At 36.0% G+C, this 21,774-nt stretch overlaps 1 protein-coding gene across 1 annotated transcript; it reads right to left on the bottom strand.

Moving 5' to 3' along the window:
- Positions 1-3,966: 3,966 nt before the first annotated feature.
- Positions 3,967-21,573, bottom strand: LOC123656546 (zinc finger protein on ecdysone puffs). The gene is made up of 13 exons (XM_045592219.1): positions 21,461-21,573; positions 19,170-19,403; positions 17,936-18,013; positions 16,793-17,133; positions 16,167-16,278; positions 14,154-14,300; positions 11,942-12,271; positions 11,536-11,653; positions 11,337-11,440; positions 9,012-9,198; positions 8,074-8,193; positions 4,644-4,752; positions 3,967-4,180 (listed from the first exon to the last, which is right to left on the bottom strand). Exons 2-13 carry the CDS (start codon positions 19,401-19,403, stop codon positions 4,063-4,065), a joined length of 1,998 nt encoding a protein of 665 aa, XP_045448175.1. The 5' UTR covers positions 21,461-21,573; the 3' UTR covers positions 3,967-4,062.
- Between the last annotated feature and the right edge of the window lie 201 nt (positions 21,574-21,774).

The following is a 21,774-nucleotide window of genomic DNA, read 5'->3' as shown; positions in this document are numbered from 1 at the left end:
TGATGAGAACTTTGCACCTGTATGAGTTATAAGTGGCATTACAGTCTGATGATGGAGAAAAAAGTCGAGGGAACTCTTTAACAAAAAAAAAACCGACTTCAAAAAGGAAACTAAAAAGTGAAAAATAAATTTACTTAGTACAAAGTAATTCGTATTTTGATTTAGTTAATCAGAAATGATTAAATAATTCTTAATGTATATAAATCTCGTGTCACAATGTTTGTCCTCAATGGACTCCTAAACCACTTAACCTATTATAATAAAATTTGCACACCGTGTGCAGTTAGATCCAACTAAATTGGATTAGGCCAAAAGGCCGAGAAGATATAACTTATCTATAATTTTATATATTATATCTATATATCTATGCTGACTAGACGTGAGGCGTATTTATTGGAACAGATAAAATTAACAGGTATTTGAAAGTAACAAATAACAACTGTTATTCTGAATTTGAAATAACTGTTATCTAAAATAGCATTAAATAACAGATACATAATTATCAAATACCTTTACCAAATACTATTGTTATTTGTTACCGCAACTGTTATCAGCTGTCAGTTCTGTTTTCTCGAAATCTTATAACATTTCTTATCTCACTCTATCTCATAAGTATCGCGCCGTGCAAAATAGAGAAACACCTAGTATTTTATATTTACAATTACACATGTTTACCTCTCAGTTGCACTACAATGCCTATACCATGCCAAAATGAGAAGCACCTAGTATTTATTACCCCAAAATTATAGTTGATAGATTCTAGCATGGAGCTTTCTCTATGCTCCATGGATTCTAGCAAGATTCTAGGAACAAATCTCATTGAAAAATTAACTTCCAAATAGGTCATGTTATGTATTGTCTTCTTATTCGGATACATTATAAGAACTGTAGTGCCATATTGTGTGAACCACTTGAAACTAAAATAAATAAATAAACATATTACCAACTAATTTTTTATATTATAATTCGTTACTAATAAATAATATTTTATGAATCAATTACTGTAAAACCAATTCTATTATTTAAATATAAGTATTTTAATAGCTAAAAATTGTTAAATAAAATATGTGTCACTCGTTTGAAATTATACTGTGTATCCAAACGTTGGCTCATCCCGGTTTGGCATGATTGGTCAATAACCTTGTAAATTCAACTTTACGCCATAAGAAATAAGAATGATATTCAGTTGTGGTCATGATTGATAATGTTAAATTTTTGAAATTCCTTCTTTATTAAAATTTCATTATCGAATGAATTACAAAGTGTTTTGAAGTTTGGAAGTGATAGGCGAAATTTTAAGATTCTTGTTTTTTAAATTAGTTTAATAGTTAGTTAGTTAGTGTTGTTAGTTAGTAATATTTAGTGTTAGTGATATTCAAAAATGTTTAGTTAGTGTTTATATTCATTGTATATATAGTTTAGATTTCGATTAAAAATAGTATATAGTTAATTTGTTTTCTTATTATTTGTTAGGACTTAGGTTTAGGTGTAAAATTTTTACCTATTTAGGCATAAAAATGTCTTTCAATAAAAAAGTGAGTGAATCATCGAAATCGGTCTACCCAGTGAAAAGTTCTGAGGTAATACATAAAAAAAATACACTCGAATTGAGAACTCCTCCTTTTTTGGAAGTCGGTTGATAAAGGGAATTGTTCAGTTTACAATTTACAAGAACAAAATTCGTTATCCCCATAAACTTAAATTACAGGCTGTAATTTTATAACAGGTATTGATATCTGTTATTTTTCCTTAACAGTAACAGATATAACAGGTAACATGTTTCACCTGTTGTAACTAGGGTTGCCAACCATACTTTATAATAAAGTATTCTACTTTATTTTTGGTAAATATACTTTATACTTTTGCATACAAATAAAGTATATGAAAATACTTTATTTTCAATCTTTACTGTGATGCGTGAAACAAAATACTCATTATGGTTACTTAACTATTTAACGGTAGGTACACATAAGGTAAAACGGATGATGGAAAGGATTTAAAATTACTGAACGAAATGTTAGATGTCAGATGTGGTGTTTTGAATGTGACAGGACAGGTGACAATCTGACATTTGTCACAGATGTCACTACTCACTATCAACGATATTGTAGAAAAATTGACCGTTGGCTTTGTTTATATGTAGTTAAGGAATCAATGGTTGGAAAAATGGTTTGACTTTAGCGAAGATGAACTGGCTGGATAGAACTGGCTTTCAATACTTCCTAACGTGTTCTTAAAAAATGCGGTTAAAATTGAACATTTTGAAATGATAATTATAAAAACTAAATTACAAGACGGATTAAATATTATGATGCAGGATATATATTCCGAATGTATAAGACAAAAAAATCACTAATGATGATAAAGAATTTTCAGTGAAAAGTACAGTTGAAAAATGGCAATATATACTTAAAAATGCACCTGATAGCTTACCAAATATAAAAAAAAAAATTCTTACTCTCTATTCCCACTACTTAAGCTTTCACTGAAAGGGTTTTTTTAGTAATGGATCTAAAGTAGCGAGAAGAGAGAAATATAGCGTCAATAAATTTAATTAGAAATGAATTTTTATTTATATAAATTTAAATATTGATTGTTAAACAAGTTTGAAACATTTAAACATAACAAAAATTTGTTAGCATGTGCTAAAGGCACACAAAAATACGTTTTTAAAGCAATAAAAATATAAAATTTGAAAAATACTTTTTTTTTTCTTCCAAATACTTTATTTTTTCCTATCCAAACCATTTTATACGTTTTTTTTTTTTGTCAAAAAAAGTTGGCAACCCTAGTTATAACACACGTCTAATGCTGACAAGTGTCAATTAATACTCAATCAAAGATTTAAAAGATTTGAAGAAAAAAGAAAGATTAAACGTAGTGTAAATTTAGAATGATACCAGTGTTGCATTATAAAAAAATGGTATATTTTTTTTAAGGGCAGCACAAATTTCTCTACTCGACATGGCGAAGTCTTCGGAAGAGAATTTTGTCTCTCGTAGTGCGCATGTTAGGGTAATCGAGAAAATACTCGATGTAGACATTATCTCTCTCTCTCTCGTCAAGAGATATCTCGTTGTATGCATGCTAGGCCGGCTGGTGCTTTATCACTCTTCTGTGTTTGAATAGCCTTAAGAAGTCCTGCTTCTAGTATCCATGGTATTTTTTCTTCTAATTCATTTCCCTTTTTTTTCTCACTAATATATTTTTTAATTATATCTGTGTATTATTCTTTATAAATCTTGTTGCCTCTGTAATTATTGAAAATCTTCCTGTAGTCAGCTGACCAGCTTTTTTTCTTATTTTAACTTTTGATGCTAGGTATCCATTGTGTATATTTTCTTTTAGTTGTTTCTGACCTTTTTTTATCCCTCCTGTTTTTTCTATCTGTAGCTTTAATATATTTAGTATTTCTTCTTTTCGGTGTTTTTTATTGAAATCTGAATTTTCTTGCAGATGTTCGCTATATTTTGAAAATTATCTTTACGATTTTCCAACAGTTTTCTTCTCTCTTCCCTTAAGTTTTTCGTTCCTTCTCCTAATTTATCCCCTTTTCCATTTTTTGTCCGTAATCTATTTACTTCTTTCATTGCTTTTGTCAAAAAATCTTATTTTTCTTATAAAGTCCTATGCGCTTTAATTTCTAGTAGGGTTTTATTTAATTTTAGTAACTAAGTTAGGTTTGATAATGGCTATGTTGTGACTATATTTTTATTAGATAAGATATGTTTTCTCGAGTTCTTTTTTCGCATATTATAATTCCTTTTACCATTCTATGATCTGTATTAAAATTGAAAATATCTACTACGCTTACAGTACTGAATATTTGTTTTTCTTTTGATAAACTAAAATCAATTTCGTTCATATGCCTGCCATTTGGAGAAATCCATGTCCACTTTCTCATCTTTCCCTTAAAAAAAACAGTTTAAATGAAATGACGAGATAATGTTAAGTAATAAAAGACAGTTTATTGACTTATGATATAATTAGACATAACCTTAGTTAAAGTACATTAATAAATCATAACCTTAGAACTACAAATTTATAGACAGATTTAGATGTTTAGGCAGAAGATTTGACTTCTGCATTCACTTTTTCATTAACGTCATCTGTCTTGGAGTTTGTTTCTTCTGCTTCACCCGCCTTCGATTTCTTGTCGCTTTTGCGGAATTTGTCGTATCTGTAATATAAATAAATATTAATTTCTAAAAATGACACAATAATGATTGTATTGCCTATGTTCTGTTTACTTGTTACAGTATAAGCACACCTGCGAAACTAATATTACTTATGAACACAAAATATACTAGATTTAATTCAAAATTAATAATTAAACAATGACAATATGTATTACTTTTACCACAACTAAAACAAGTATGTTTTTGAAGTGAAACTTCTTTAGGCGCATGTGGGGTAAAATTTTTACGGATCAAACGCGTCACGTCGTCACGAATTTGAAACGTCCATAGCGCGTTGAATAAACGGGTTCTCGTCCGTTTACCGAAGTTAAGCAACGCCGGGCGCGGTCAGTATTTGGATGGACCGCCTGGGAACATCGCGTGACGTTGGCTTTTTGTTTTTTTTTTCAATTAGTTTGCCAACTTTCTACGCACCCATTTTTTTTTACTTAAAATGTGGCTTACCTTCCCAGATCTTCCTCATCATCACTAGCTTCATTGCCTTGTGGGTCTACCTCTCGAAGCAACTCTCCAATGTCTTTATCAACATCAGCCCAAAGTTTATCTTCACTTCCTAAAATTTTGAATAAATTTTAATCTTTATATCAATTACGCTACAACTGTCCAATAACATTGTTGGCTTTGTACGCCGGAAATTACAGAACGTCCATTTCGGTGCTAAGTCTACTCTGAAGACGTAATGGCAAAAATAAAGTAGAAATAGTATATTTCATTACAAGTGTGGAAAGGCTGTCATTGCAAAGAGTTCTGACAAATTGCAATGACGATGCAATGACGGTTCCGCACGTGTATTGAACGACTATTTTTAATAAAGTTGCGAAAAAATGAAGCAATTTAATAAAATAATAAAAAGAAAATTTCTGAAAAATGGCGCCAACCGTAGAATATAAGCAGTTTGTTTTTCTTCACCCATTCTGATAGGCAAAGGAAACTATGCCCATAAGAGCCAAGTCTTCAGTAGAAGTTTTTTATTGATATGAAATGAAAATGAAATTTAACGAGATGAAATGAAATTTAATGAGATGCAATGAAATGAAACCTAACCAAACTCATTCAATCAAATCATTAAATCTGATATTGAAACAAATTAGTAGCTTCTTTTTAGAAATATACGTATTTGCGTGAATCATAAAAACTTCTATGAATTTTCTTAGTAAAAACTTCATGGTTGGTTTTTCTTTTTAATAGACATTATTTTGACAGTTGGGAAAGAGAACGCACGAGTTCGGGAAAGGTAAAAAAGCACGAGTATGTAATAGCCCACATCGCGAAACGCTATATGTCCCTGCAATACGCTACTTTTTGAGCAACTGTATTAAAAAGGAGGCTACGGCGTGAAAGGCATATAATCAGACACGCAAGTGAACAAAATAGCTCTCAATACAGCAAGCAGTGTTGGAAAGTCCTAATAGCGGAGGCCAATGATGTGACTGTGCAAACACATACAGAAAATCTCACAGCCACTAACTTTTCGCTGTGGAGAGGAGATGAGTTTGCTGTCGAAAGTGGCGTCAGACAGGGGGATCCACTTTCGCCGAAGATATTCACAGCAGTTCTCGAAAATATATTCCAAAATAATCAGTGGGAGCACTTTGGAATAAATATATAAATGGAACAAACCTAAACCATTTAAGATTTGCTAACAATATGGTATAATTTGCTGATACACCGGTAATACTTAAAATTATAATACATCAACTGGACCAAAAAAGCAGGAAGGCAGGCTTATCTATGAATCCAATAGACTAAAGTAATGACAAATGTGATAAAGCATAATATAGAATTAAGGAAGCAGCTATTGAATATGTCGACGAATACGTATATCTACGACAAATCATATCCACAAAAGACCCAATATTCAAAAGAAATCGGTCTTCGAAAGAAATATTTAAAAACGAAAAAATCCTCATGACAGTTTCTCTTGCAAATTATACAACATTTGCATTCTTCCATGCCTTACCTACGGGTGTCAAACTTGGCCTGAACAAAAACAACGCAAAACTTGTAATTTGCCAACGTCAGATGGAGCGAAGTATGCTAAACATAAGACTACGAGACCTGTGGAACATTGCTAAAATAAGAAACAGGGCAAACGTGAGTGATATTAGAAAAAAAAAAAAAAAATGAAATGGAACCGGATTGGACATATTTTGAGAAAAAAGAAAAGTGGACCAAAAATATTATGGAGCGGTACCCTAGGAATGGTAAGAGACAAAGATCCAATAAAACGATGGTATGACTATCTACCAAAAGGATGGAGAATATTAGCTTGTGAAAGAAAAGTGTGGGAGCAACTAGGGCCTATGTCGAAGGACAACCTGACAAATCTTTTTTTTTTTATTGCAATACTTAAAAACTGTAATTGTGTAGTGCTGCTTATAATTGTATTTACTGTATATTCATTTTACTATTGTAATAATTAAGTTAAAACAAATTGGTCATTCAATAAAGGCTTTATTTATTTATTTATCGTCAATAAAAAAATATTATTTGTCTTGGTGTGTTTATGACCTTAGAAGAATCTTAAATACGAAGCAAATGCAATGCTTCTAAGTTTTGTATATAGACAGTCTTGCTCTAAATATTGTTACAAAAAAAATTAAATTAATTTTTTTTTTTGCATGTAACATTTAGTACTATTACAGTGTGTTAGTTTAATACATTAAAATAAAACCACCAAAAATATATAAAATTTATTCAAAGTGGTCTCCATTGGCTGCAATACAGTCCTTTAAACGTTGAGGCCAGTTATCAATAGATCCACGCACTCTTTCCTTGGAAAAATTCTTCACTGCACCAATCATATGGATTATTTTAGGGACTCAAAATTATCATGCATTTAGAGCAAGTTATACTTTCTAAAACTGACCATAAATCATAATCCAGCGGATGAAGATCGGAACTAGATGACGGCCAGTCTTCAGTTCTGATGAAGTCCGGAACAATAACCGAGATTTATGACCCGGCGCTGAGTGTTACTGACAGGACCATTTTTGGTTATTGAACACGGTCTTGGTCAGAAGTTTAACTACCTTCTCAAAAATGGTATCTTGATACATTTGTGCCCATGTTTTGATACCTTTTTCACAAAAACATGGCTCAATTAGTCCATCATAGATAACACCACACCAAACCATCACTGAAGTCGGATAATGCTCACTTTATATTCGGTTGACTAAATGGGAAGCTTTCTTAGAGCTTTAAACATAAATGTGTTAATTTTTTTTTATTAAAATATTACTCAGTTGTAAAAAAATTTCTCATTTATAAAAATTTTTGTTCCGTGACCTCCCTTTGTATAATGCTTAAAACGTTGTTTTGATTTTACCGCTCTATTCTTTTAAAATTATCCGTCTCAAATTATCAGTTAAGAAATGACCAGCGTCTCTTATAGGCTGCAAGTCCTAAGTCATCTTTTAAAAACAACACCATGGTTCTAGGTGCTATCTTCATCTCCTGAAATAAAATCTTTTGCTGACGGACAGAATTTCTTGGAATTCTTTCCCTTGCTGCTTGTTTATTGTACGAACACTATGTGGACGGTTTCATTGTATCTATCAATGGTACACAAACATTTGACTAATACGAACCAAATGGAGAGTTTTAAAAATTGTATTTGGCTGCATACCTACTTTGTGTAATGCAATCACAGCAATTCGGTTCTCTTTATCATCGCATTCCATTTTAATATCACAAAATATTTTACAATTTATTGGCGCGAAAATGAGATAACACAATAAACAGTCATATAAAAATGACAGATTCCAAATCCAAATGTAATATTTTGTTTATTTTTAATTGTAACAATATTTATGGCCAGACTATGTCACGAATTTATAGGTTTTTAAGAAAAAAAAAATATATATATATATACCTGAGGCATTTACAACATCTGCACCATTCTCTTGATTTTTCTTCTCAGTAGCAGGTTCAGTTTTTTCGACCTTGTTTTTATTTTCTGCTGTTTCCTCAGCCGCTGCTTCTTTTTCATCTTCTACAAATTTACATTATTTTTTAAATAAATAAAACACATCACAAACTAAGGCTTAGACAGTCCAACTCATCTTGGCAGGCATTACTACACGTGACACTTACTATGAGTTAGCATATTTTGATTTGGGATCGATCATATAACACATTAGCTGTGGCTACGGCAGTAAAGGATATAGTCACATCTTCTCTTCCCATAGGTGTCGTAAGAGGCGACTAAGGGATAACACAGTTCCACTAACACTTTGGAACTTATAAAGCCGACTGATGGTGGGATAACCATCCAACTACTGGCTTTGAAATACACAGGTCTTCAGTGCAACAAAGCCAGCCCTGCAGTCACTAACTCGCCTGCCCAACTACTATGGGCAACACACATAAGTTCACGCCTTTTTTTGCGCGAACTTTGAGAACTTGCGTGGAGATAGGCCTCCACAAGTAAAGCAATGGACTGCGATATAGGCTGAAGTGATCAGTGATGATATAACAGATCTTTTTAATTACACACACGGTAATAGTATGATGTTATGCAGGCTTCAGGATGATTTAGCCACAGGTAGGAAGGTACTGGACCAGCCCGACTGGAGAAGTACCTCCACCTTACAGAAGATCACAGCTAAATAATATTGCTGTCAAGCAGTGTTGTGCTCCTATGGTGAGTACGGTGACCAAAGGTCTGGGGGGGGGGGGGATTGGAGGTAAAAGGTCAGCATCGCACTCTGTTGCTTCTGGTATTGCAGGTGTCTATAAGCTACTGTAATCGTTGACCAGGTGAGCTATACGCTTTCTTGTACAAAAACAAAGGTTAAGAGTAGTGGTTACCCTTCTGCTGGTGCAGCTGGCGGTGGATCCGCTCGGCGTGGCGGCGCAGCGTGCGCGTGTCGCGGTGCTGCACGTAGCGGCCGAGGTGCACGCGCAGGCGGCAGTGTCGGCGCAGCGCCTCCGCCTCCTCCGCGCTGCCGCCCTCCGCGCGCGGCAGGTACACGCGGCACAGCTCGCACCACCACACCTAGGTTTAAATTAACCCTTTAATTTTTTTATTTTCACACGACTCCCAACTAGGATTTGCTCCTGCGTCGGGGGTCCAGAAACCGACGCAGACGCTCAAAGCACGACAAACATCTGTGTGAGCAATGTAAATAAATCCCTTGTGCGTAACGGCCGTAAGCCTGTGCTATTGTGACCTGCGTGGGCGCTGATGTGTCGTCGAACATTACTTAAAAAGATGACTAGCTTTACCGTGAGCCAAATTTGTAAATCCATCAACTTTGGACACAATGTATTTGTGAATTTCTCAAAAATAATATATTAATGAAACAGATTTTTGTCTTTAGCTTGTTCTAAATATTTAATGTAAAGTACAAATATTGGATTATTCTTGCATTACATAGATACGTTTTACGAATTTTAATAATAGTAAAAAAAGAAAAAGAAGATTCGAACCATAGTTACACAGAGAGACTTACGCCCGGTTTCCGAAAGGCTGATCAACGCAAAAATTAACAAATCATCTGTCAAAACTCTTGTTAAGTATCAAATGAGTTGCCAAAAGCATAGTTAAACTACTTAATTTAATGATCCTGTCAGTTGACTTAGCTATCAAATTTAACTCTGGAATCTTATGTTAACCGCCATTTTATGCCGTCAAATACTCGGTCAAGTAATCGGTGTATATCGGCGAATTAACTTATGGAATTAATTTTTTTTCGACTTCGACAGTTCTGTTCTTTGACTTTTTTCAGACACATTAGCGGAGGCAACTTTGCTGTAATAATTAAAAGTTAGCTTTAACCTCTATGACATAGAACTAATTTTCCTGATTTATATTGTTATTCAATGGTGCCTTTTTAAGTTAGCAAAAACGCATAATTATAATAAACAATATCGTTCATTTCATTCATTCAAGTTGAACAATTTTAAAATCTTTGTTCAGCTTAATTATATTTTTTTTTCTGTGGAAACAATCATCATTTAAAGTGAGAGAAAATAATTACAAACAATAGCTTTAAATTTAATCATGAGATTGGGTAATTTTAAGATTAATTTCTATATTAGTCAACGGAAAATTAGTGAGGGTCTCTTGCAACTCATCGTATATCTCGAAAACGAAGCCGAGTTGACTAGTTCGAGTTTACTTAGTATTTTGAGGTTTGCTTAGTCCTTACCACCCCTTTTTTTTTACGCAGAGAAAATCTTCAAGAAGATGCCCGGCTCTTGGGGTAGAGACGGGTTATGTGGGATTCTTACCCACTAAAACCTCTGCGATGGCCGTCTTCAACACCTAGTTGGAGGAGCTACGGGATCGCTTGCGCATGCGCATCCGCTGCTCCACCCGTGCCTCGCTCCACGAGATTGTTGGAGCCCGTCATAGAGGGCATTATAATGCTCCCATCAAACTGCTCGTTTGAGCAAGCAACAGCACGAGGCCATCCCGGCTGCCACTGGGCTGTTCAAGTACAAACGTGCGAGTCCCCTCTCACACGTCTACAGCCAGAAAAGGGGGAGTAGGCTCAGTTTATTGTAGCCCAGGCATTGAAGGGTCAAATAAGTGACAACGCCTTCGCCCTCCACGTCGAGATAGATCGGTCCTCTCCCGATTTCTCTCAGATGACTCCTTCTGGGACATGACAGTCTCACAGAAAGAGATCATGGCTTTCCACGCTGATTCCTTTTGGAGCATCGCTGATACAACTCGCAAGGAAAGATCTTGCCCGATCTCTCGAACCAGGATTTGACGCTCAGAGTACCAAGCCGGGTACAACTCTAGTGTGTGCTATGCAGAATCCTGATCTGCGCCACAGTGATGGCAAACTGGCATCGCTTCACGTCCGATCTTGCACAGGTATTAGCCAAAACAGCCATGACCGGTCATTACCTGTGTAAATCGGAAGGTTACTCGACGCTTTCGTCTCATCCAGGCTTCGAAGACTGGCAGGATTGCTCGTACAACGCGTTTGTTCGCATAGCGCTCCTCGTGGAGACGGATGTACCACATCGCGAGAGATCTTCGATGCTCCTGTCGTAATACTTACCACCCTACAATTATCTTAATTCGATGTACCTGTCAGACATTCTCCTCATTAGTAGTATGAGTTATGACTTCATCTGTACAAGAAATTAGTACTTAAATAGTTACAGTATAGTTACCTCCAACTTTTTTATATGTTCACTTCCAATGTTAATCTCAACTTTTGGTTTCTTAGTAGAAGATTCTTCCTTTTTCTCACCTCCAGAATCCTCATCTTCAACTTCTAAAAATAAAAATTAAAAAAAACGTAACGTTTGTATTGATAGTTTCAACTCGTAAACATGCACACCTGAAATTCAATGAGTTATTTCAACTCACCATCAACATCGCCTACAGAATCGAGAGTCATAAAGTTGTCTAAATCGACATCCATACCCTCATCTCCACTACCTTCGGCTTTTGGACTGACTCGTCTTGCTGTTTGATTAGCCTTTTTCTGTAAAATAAAAAGTCACATATAATTTTCTAAATAATATGATAAGAAGTAAATATTTATACACGTGTTTACAACGTCTTAGACACAATTAGATTTAATAATTCCACTGTAACGAGTTTTAGTTTCGAAAAGCACTTGTAACGTTGCATAATAATTTCTTTATTTCTGTAAAGTACATCAGGAATTTACAAAAACACATCACAATACAAAAAAAAAACTGGAAACATCTGCAGCCCAGCTAGTAGTATTAAGATGTAAGCTTGAACTAATTAAATGATTAACTAGTACCTTGAGATGTTCAATGGAACATATATGGTGCTCGTATATCATGGGCGAGCGGAAGGTAACGCGGCAGATGCGACAGAAGGGCATAAGGAAGCGCTTCATGGCGCGGTGCGTGTCGGTGAGGTTGTGCGAGTGGCGCGTGGTGCGGTGGTTGAGGCGGCACACGAGGCAGAAGGTGGTGCGCGCCGCCAGCTCGGCGCCGGCCGCCGCCTCCAGCTCGCGCTGCGCGCCGCGCTGCGCCACGCGCATGCGCAGTAGCTGCGCCTTGTGGCGCCGCGCCACCGCGCTCATCGCCGCCCGGTGCCTGCTCGTTAGCAGATGTTTCGCGTACCCCTATAGTAATACACTAAACGTCAATTTTTTTACACGAATCCAATAGTTTTATTAGATCGGCACACAAGCGTAAGACCCATATGACGATAGATGTGAAAGGCATAATTTATTTTATTCTTTACATCCTTATGTTTTGTACCCTATATCATTTTTTTTTGTCAATTTAAAATTCACTAACATGATTCTTTTTTATACGACTAGGTCTACAAACAAGCAAGACTAGGTTGGCAAACGAGCATACGGCCCACTGATGGTAAGCCGTTAAGGCTTTTTTACACCGAGGCAACAATGTGCGGCATTGTGGCATATTACATATTGTGGCGTGCGCCATATTGTGGTAAGCTACAAATTACGGAAATTGGGCATGCGGCAACGTATTTTACGCATAGGTAACAGTTTTTAAGCGTCGTGCTGTAAAATTTTAGTCTACTTGATTGATTGGGATAGGGTAGAATTTCTACAGAGACCGCAGAATATGGCTGATCCAGAAAAATTAATAGCAGCTTATTTAGTGCTGAGCTATGCAGCTAAAAAAAAATTATAAATTTAAATTATATATTGTTATATTCATAAATTTTAACTTTTTAACCGACTTCCAAAAAAGGAGGAGGTTCTCAATTCGACTGTATTTTTTTTTATGTATGTACATCAGAACATTTGACCATGTGGACCGATTACGACATTTTTTTTTTTAATCGAAAGATGGTGTGTGTCAATTGGTCCCATTTAAATTTATTTGAGATCTAACAACTACTTTTCGGGTTATATCTAATGCGTTTTTACTTGACGCTTTTTTCGTCGACCTACGTTGTATTATACGGCATAACTTTCTACTGGATGTACCGATTTTGATAATTCTTTTTTTGTTGGAAAGGAGATATCCCTAGTTTAGTACCATGATACGGAAACCAGGATCTGATGATGGGATCCCAGAGAAATCGAGGGAAACTCTTGAAAATCCACAATAACTTTTTACTGGGTGTACCGATTTTGATAATTCTTTTTTTGTTGGAAAGAAGATATCCCTAGCTTAGTACCATGATAACGAAACCAGGATCTGATGATGGGATCCCAGAGAAATCGAGGGAAACTCTTGAAAATCCGCAATAACTTTTTACTGGGTGCACCGATTTTAATAATTTTTAATTTAATCGAAAGCTGATGTTTGTCATATGGTCACATATAAATTTTATTGAGATTTGATTACTACTTTTTGAGTAATCTTTGATAACGCGTAGTTACTTGACTATTTTTTCGTCGATCTACGTTGTATTACTCGTCGATGTAATTGAAGTCGGTTTTTTTTCGTTTGTGAGCAAACACAATTATTTTATTAAATATTTTTTATTACAACACTCCATGACCGATTTTATCTTATTTAGTAAATTCTAAAATAAATAAGTACAATCAAAAACAAGCTAGAACCCGGTTTGACGCATAAAAATATCGCACGGAATCCATTGTGATCGGGTACAAGCTGCGACAGTCTGCCACATGACGCAAGGTGTTGCCATGCTACAAGGTTGTTGCCACAATGTGCGACATTTTTTATGCGACAAAGTTGCATGCCACAGTGACACACATTGTTGCCTCGGCGTAAAACAGCCTTTACTGTAAACCAGGGTACACCCTATGGGCGCTTGCAACACCAGAATCATCGCAAGCGTGTTGCCGACCCTACTCGCGACCCTCTCCAGGTCAGGCCTCCTTACTCACCACAGGATCACAACACTATTCGAGAGCAACGTTACTTTGCCTAAACTACGTTACTACAAGATTGAGGTACCCCAGATGGACTGATCCAGATATTTCAGAAGTCCCCACGAAACCTACACTACACATTATACAATAATCAATTATATTTAATGCAAGAAATACTTACAGCAAATGTTGCACATTTTTCCTTGCAATGCACGCAGGAAAGGTGAACGTAAGGTTGTGATTTAGCAGGTTCGGAAGCTGCATCTGCTTCCTTGTCGGTGTCCTCGCCGCCGTCGCCGCCGTCACCCTCCGAAGCTTCGGCTTCCGCCTTTAAAATCAACGAAGTGCAAAATATTAAATATTATTAATCGTTTAAATGAAATAAGATATATTATAAGTAGGTCGGGAGTCTTTTCGTACTTTCTTGTTAAAAAATTTGGTTGTATTGTCTTTAACTGGCTGGTTTTGATACCATAGAAAGAAAAATGAAATTAAAAAGTAAAAAACGTCCCGCCACTTTTAATTTCTTTTTCTGTCCATCAAAATGGGTGAATCCAACGAAGAAATTCGGTAAATTTTAAAGTTTTACTTTTGTGGCGTATCCACATATATGTAATATGGACTTTTTATATGGAAATAATAATGAAACCTCATTTCTTGTTTTATAATAATCTTTAGGATTCTGTGCCACTCAAGCATCGAAAGAAATTTGTGACGTTTATCGACCAAAAGCAGTGTCAGTAAGAGAGTAGCACGAAATTGGTTTTAGCATTTTCAGTATAAACATGACACTTTTGAAAAAGTGGAGCTAGGTCGATATTAGAGTAGTTACGATACAGGTAAAGATCTGAGAATTGACCATAAAACAGCTTTGACCCATTTGAAAAAGCCTAGCTATACAAAAAAGCTTGGTTCCACATGAATTCGCTGAAAGAAACCTAACGGGACCGTGTACTCATTTGCGATTCTATCTTAAGAGTAATGATATCGGGCCATTTTTGAGGAGATTGATCACTGGTTGCGAAAATTGGATCAGAATGTACGAAAGAGATCGTGGTCAAAGGTCGGTCAAGCTACACATGCTATTGCGGAACCCGAGTTGACACGCAATAAAGTGGGATTGGAAGGGCATCATTCGTAATGACCTTTTATCTATGGACAAAACCATCGATTCGGATTTCTACTGTCAACAGCTGATGAGACTTAAGCAAGAAATTGAGAATAAGCGACCAGAATTGACCAGCAGAAAAGATGTTGTCTTTCATAACGTCCGACCCCATACGTCTTTAACCATTCAACAAAAATCGAGAGTGACTGGGAAGTCATAATGCATCCAAATATAGCCCCGATCTTACACCCTCAGATTTCCATTTGTTTCGGTCTCTTCAGAATTCTTTAGGTAGTGTAAAGTTATCATCAAGAGAGGACTGTCAGAAATACTTGTCGCGGTTTTTTAAATGAGAAGTCCTAAAATTTCTACAGCAACGGAATCCTGTCACTACTTACGAGAAATTGTACATATATATTATAATTAATGTAAATCAATTTTGAAAAACTAGAGGTGTTCGTTATATTTGATTGCGGATAAAATAACCTATTATTTATAAACAATCATATAACCTATTATTTTGTTTTACATGGCAAGCGTTATTTATGTTGGAGCAATATTTTTATTACTTTTGTATTGTACTTTATGGTAACAAAAAGAATATAAACAAAATTCTTTTCAATGTCCAGAACGTCTCACCTTGCCGTATAATATATTAATCCCATATCAAATTCTATTCTATTGTAACTAAGAACTATTTTCCTTTCAATGTCCAGAACTAACATATTTTTGAAAAACTAATATTTTAAGAATATTTTGTTCGTATTATTATTATTAGTAATCAGTATGGACAACGCGTTTGTTCTCGTGAGAAGTTCATTATTTTTGTTTGTTATTTTTTTCGATTGCGGTGTTGCGTTTTTTAGAAACTGTTAATATAATTTAGTTGTTTAGTGAGTTTAGTCATAATATTTTAATATAATTAATTAAAATGCTACGAAAATTTATATATTATTTATATATAGCCGTTGCGAACATCTCCACGCAAAACCTTGAATTTTTATATAAAGTACCAAGAAACTTTTCCCCAACCTATTGTACCTATATAGCAGTAATTTTAAATGTATAAAAGAACGTTTGTCATACCTTAGGTGATTTAGTTTTGGCCTCTTTTTTATCTTCAATAGTTTCTTCCTTTTCATCTGCTTCCCAATCTTCCTCTGTAGACGACGCTTCATCTTCTTTTGATTTTATAGAGCTGTACAATAAGTGACGTAATTAGTGCTAACTAATATCAAACTATCAACTAATATCAAATAGTAAATATTTGTATACTGATTGCATTAAAACTAATATAATTATAATAGAATTTCAATTTTTCTTAATGATTCCTTGCTAATTATTACCATCAGTATATCAGTTATTTAGTAGAGGTAAAATTCATTCAATCGTCCATTCTTTACATCTGGATTACTTCTAGTCAAAGAAGTAGTATTGCTTTCACAGATCGAAGCTACGTCCCCATATAAGATTCCTCTCTTTGATATCATTTATATCTATTTATATTCAGTTTAGCTGGATCAGTCAGCCGTTCATAGCTCTCAAATGAGAATTAAGCAATTGCCCTGTTATTTCATAAATTTTAAACTCCTCCAAGTCTCTTTAAATACAATCATCTCCATCATTTTACTTAGAGGTTAAAAGCTGCTTTCACGTCTGTCCATTATTATAAAATAAAACTAAGTTTAAGCATTACTTGGCACCACATTTACCTTCGCCCCTTAACGGACCTGAACGCCCGCGTGTACCCTAGCGATCGCTCCGCGAATCGGCGGGAGGTGAAGGAGCCGCGCGAGCGAGGGGCTCCTCGGTAGGAGGCGCGCGAGCGCAGCGTGCGTCCGCGGAAGGAGCGGCGCGGCGCGCGCGGCCGGGCGGCGCGCGGCGGCTCGCGCGGCGGGCCCATGCCGCTCGCTTTGCGATAGCCGTCTCGGACCGGCGACCGCCTTCTGTCCTCGCCGAACGACCGTCTCTCGCCGCCGTAACTGTCCTGTCTACCGCCGTACGACCCGCCATAGTGCCCTCCGTCGTGACTACGTCTATCGCTCGAGGAGCCCTGTACATAACTCTTTTTGGATCTTTTCTAGTCTCTTAACTATTAGGAAACGAGCACATTATACATTTGTCGTCTTCTATGTGTGTAGTCGGATCGAAATAATTTTAATTGTTTACGTCGTTTTCTTAATTTAATCGTGACATTTTAATGTATGTAAATGTGTAATGCGGCCTGTAAAAGTCTTCACTTAGTACAGACTTGACCAATCGTCCTACTCATTTAAAATACACATTTCAATATAGTCTGTATCACAAATATTTAATACATATTTGTCTCCAAAGATCTATCTTTAATTTTAATTTAGGACTAAAACCTTCTATGGTCTGTATCGATTTAGTTTCTATATAGTCTGGAGGTTTAACGACTTGAGAATATAGATTCAAAGACCAATTTATTATATTTGTCTATTTTGTTACTTCGTTATCTCATCTGTTTATTATTTTATCTCTACCACAATCAATGCTTTTATTATACTCAGCTGCTATCATTACATATTCATATACTTAAAACACTTATATTACAATGTCTACAATAAATTTCTGCAAATATTGTTGCATTATTTTTCAAACTATTGTTTGTAGGTGAAAATCATGCAACAAGATCATATCTTAAAGAAACCATGCCCAATGCTCCATATGGATAAATATCTTCATTTTTTTCTAAAGCAAAGCATTTCTCAATATATTTGTAATGTACATTTTTATTAACGGGCTGTTGTTTATCCAGCAAATTATTCAGTCACGGATTTTTCATTTTTAAAAGAAGATAACTTTGTTCTTCCTGCTAAAATATTTTCACTAACCTCCATTCTCATCCTTTTGCGATCTGGTGAACCTGATCTACCACCATAGTCACGATTTGAATAACTAGCAGAACTTTCCTGAAAGGTCAATATATGATGATAATCGTGTTATATCAGTCCATTGTATCTTGGTTCCTTATATTTATAAGGTTCATTGAACACAAGTGCAAAAAGATGTAGGACAGTACAACTAACTTTCCTGGTAAGCACATGTAGAATCAGTTTTATAAAATTAATAAGTTGCACTATTAAAGTATCAATATTTAATTTTCGTCAAATATAAAGTTTGTCTAAACCAGCCGTACTCAAACTTTTTTTAACATTTGGTTGATCACTACTCAATATAATTATATTTCTCACAATCCATTGGTCTCTTATTTCTCTAATACATTTTTTAACAAACAATAAATATGTGGATAGAGAAGTGTATAATATGTATTGTTATCAGTAATCTTAATAAGATTTAAATTTAGTGGAAAATAACATTGAATCCTTTTAATATTCAGACTTTCAAAATCTCAATTAATCACTAGATATTTTATGCATGTAGTGATAATACTTAACTCATTTATCTCTTTTGATAGTTACATAGCTTATACTCAGATACCTTTTTATGTGAAGTATAATTCATTAAGTATTAGTACAGTTAGTTTAATCTGGCTGGCCTAGATACATGATAGTGGCTGATAGCTACACCTATCTGCATAATTTAAGACTTGAAAATATTAATTTCCTAAACATTTAATTTATATTTCATTAAATTTGTGTAAATGAAACCACAACGTCTCACACAGACATGTATCTTATTTCTATTTTCCCAATTAGTACCACAAAATTATTAAAGCTATGTGGCTACGGCAGTAAAGAATATAGTTACCCCCTCTTTTCCCGTGGCTGTCATAAGAGGCGACTAAGGGATACCACAGTTCCACTACCACCTTGGAAATTAGAAAGCCGACCGATGGCGGGATAACTATCCAACTGCTGGCTTCGAAATACACAGGTCGAAGACAGGCAGCAGTGGTGTGACAAAGCCAGCCCTGCGGTCACTAATCCGCCTGCCCAGCATGACAACTATGGGCAGCGCACGAATTCACGCCATTTTTGGTGCGAACTTGTGAAGGCCTATGTCCAGCAGCGGACTGCGATAGGCTGAAGTGATTGATGATGATGGAATTATTTTAGCACCTATGAACTACTACAATGATGCATTAACAAGGATCGTATTACTTACCGAACGATATGGTTTTTTATAAGAATCATCTATTCTATCACGGGTTGATGAATATCTGTTAGTGCTGCTGCTGTTGTAACGAGAGTCATTGTTATAAGAAGAATATCCTCCTCGGCCACCTCGTCCACTATCATAGCTGCCACGGCTGTTACTTCCACGATAAGACCCTCTGTAGCTGCTACCACGACCTGAGTAGTTGCCCCTCCCGCCATATCCTCGACCGCGAGACGACATCTAAGATAATTACGTTTTACACATTAAAACATTATATGGAATCTATTGTATTTTGTATTGGGCTCGATTTTCCGCATTTAGACGCAAGGGTGGTCCATTATGCGTGAAAAGTGGGCTGACTAGTTCAGCCAGCCCAGCTCCTTCCAGAAGCTCAGAAGCCTCCTGGGGCGTTCACAGGCTTCTCGGAGCGTCCTTATTTCCTTAAGGATGGTAGCCCGGTGTGCGGCCACTCCCTCGCATTCCAGGATTACGTGGGCGGCTGTTTCTTCAGCAGCCAGACAGCCCCTGCAAAGAGGGCTGTCTGTTGCATTCATGATGAATAGTTGGTGATTGAGTGCCATGTGGCCGGTAATCGTGCCAACAACTATTCTGATGCCCAGGCGGTTGAGACTGAGCAGTCGGCACGCTAGGTGCGGTGATACTTCCGTGAGTATCAATTTGGACTGTCTACAGCCGGTTTGGTTTGCCCAAAGGGCATTGTGATTTGCACGTGTACGTTGCCTTACCCACGCGCGCAGTTGTCCAAATGGTAGCGGCAATAGGATGGTTGGGCCGGCAACCTTTGTACTGGACCTCTGTCTTGCAAGCTCGTCGGCAGCATCGTTTCCGTGCAATCCACTATGTCCTTTTATCCACTGGAGGATTACCTCATTATGTGAGGCTAATACTTCCAGGGTTTGATGACATTCGTATATAAGACTAGAGTTAGTCGAATTGCTCTCTAGTGCTTTAAGTACTACCATGCTGTCCGACAGAATACGGATATTGCAATCCCTAATGCCTTTTGACAGGACGGTGGTGGCTGCAAGGGTTATCGCAACACACTCACATTGACAGATGGAGCTGTGTTGGCCCAGCGTTAGTGATAAGTTGATATTGAGGTCTAGTGAGTACACTGCCAGACCCCATTTTGGAGCCATCCGTGTAGATGCGGACCTCGCGTATGCCGGATTGGTCTCTTTCAGCCTCAAACGGTTGTATATGGTACTTTCTTTCGAAAATATGTTGTTTGGGAATCCTATCACAAAGATATGGAATCTATGGAATCTATTTAATATAGGCATTACCGACAATCCCCTGTGCAGAGCTTGCATGGGAACAGAAGAAACGGTTACGCATGTACTTCTCTACTGTCCAGGTGTAGCGGCTCACCGGGCACAACATCTTGGCACCCTAAAGACACTTCCGGAGATCTTCAAGAAGCCAAAAAGACTTCTGAAGTTTTTGGAGGAGCTTGGGTGGCAAGAGTAAGTATTGTACACATTGAAAAGGTCTACAGAAAACTCCACTATTGTATATGTCTATCTCTTATGGATATCCCACAATAACATTTTTTTGTCATTTACTTTTTACGACAAATAATGGCTAATTTTCAAAGCGATTTTAACCAATACAGCATTAATCCTTATCTAATTAAATACCTTAAATACATTGTTGATTTAATATAGATCTATATGGCCCTTTACAGCATATAATTTAAATGAATATTTTTGAAGATATAACAGATTTAAAAATTGCGGTACATAGCGTTTGCGGCGGTTCCGGCCGGCTTTTGCTCTAAAGTTAACGCGTCCGGGCCACCGGCAGTAATGAATAAATCAAAACTACTGGATCGATTTAAATCATTTTTTCAGTGAATGACATAGGCTATAATTATATTTTATACCCGTGCGAAGCGGAAGCGGGTCGCTAGTTTCATAATAAGAACCCAAATTAAATAATCAATTTCAATCATCATTAGTTATTTCAATATTTCACACAATAAAATGGACGTGATATTTCAACTGGACCATTGGACACTTAGCAATTTTAAGTAGACATTAGATTTAAAGTGAATTGATTCTGGAATTATAAAAATTAGTAACATTATTAACTGCTTTACGTTGGTAAAATGAAAAGGAGATAATTTTTTTATATAGATCAAACAATGTTAATTTCGTTTTACATTAACAAGTTACCGGCTATTTTTATCACCAATATGGTTGCTGTTTAGCTTCAATCGAAATCTTACCAATACAGTTATTATGTTTTTAGTTTTAAAATATCAACTTACTTACGTCAATATTAAGACCGATTGGTATAGTCACACAGTGTATTTTTCTTGATAGTTAGCACATGAACATTACGTAGTGCAGAAAATGAAACCATTCAAAATGGTGGACAGCGTGGCGGGCATGTGCTCCCATCTCTTTAAAAAACTTTTCCCTAAATCTTTTAACAAAAGTCCCAAAATTAAAAACAAAACCCCCTGAATCTAAAATTAGAATTATATAAAAATCAGTCACATTATTTTCTATTGATTTTTATTTTTCAAAGGTTTTAAAATAGAAAATAAATTATTTCGCATTCTTTGCTATATATAAATTATGCT

This window comes from Melitaea cinxia, chromosome 1 (genome assembly GCF_905220565.1).
Source record: "Melitaea cinxia chromosome 1, ilMelCinx1.1, whole genome shotgun sequence".
Lineage (NCBI taxonomy): Eukaryota > Metazoa > Arthropoda > Insecta > Lepidoptera > Nymphalidae > Melitaea > Melitaea cinxia.
Note: the sequence above shows the minus strand (reverse complement) of the source record. Positions and strands in the feature narration are given on the sequence as shown.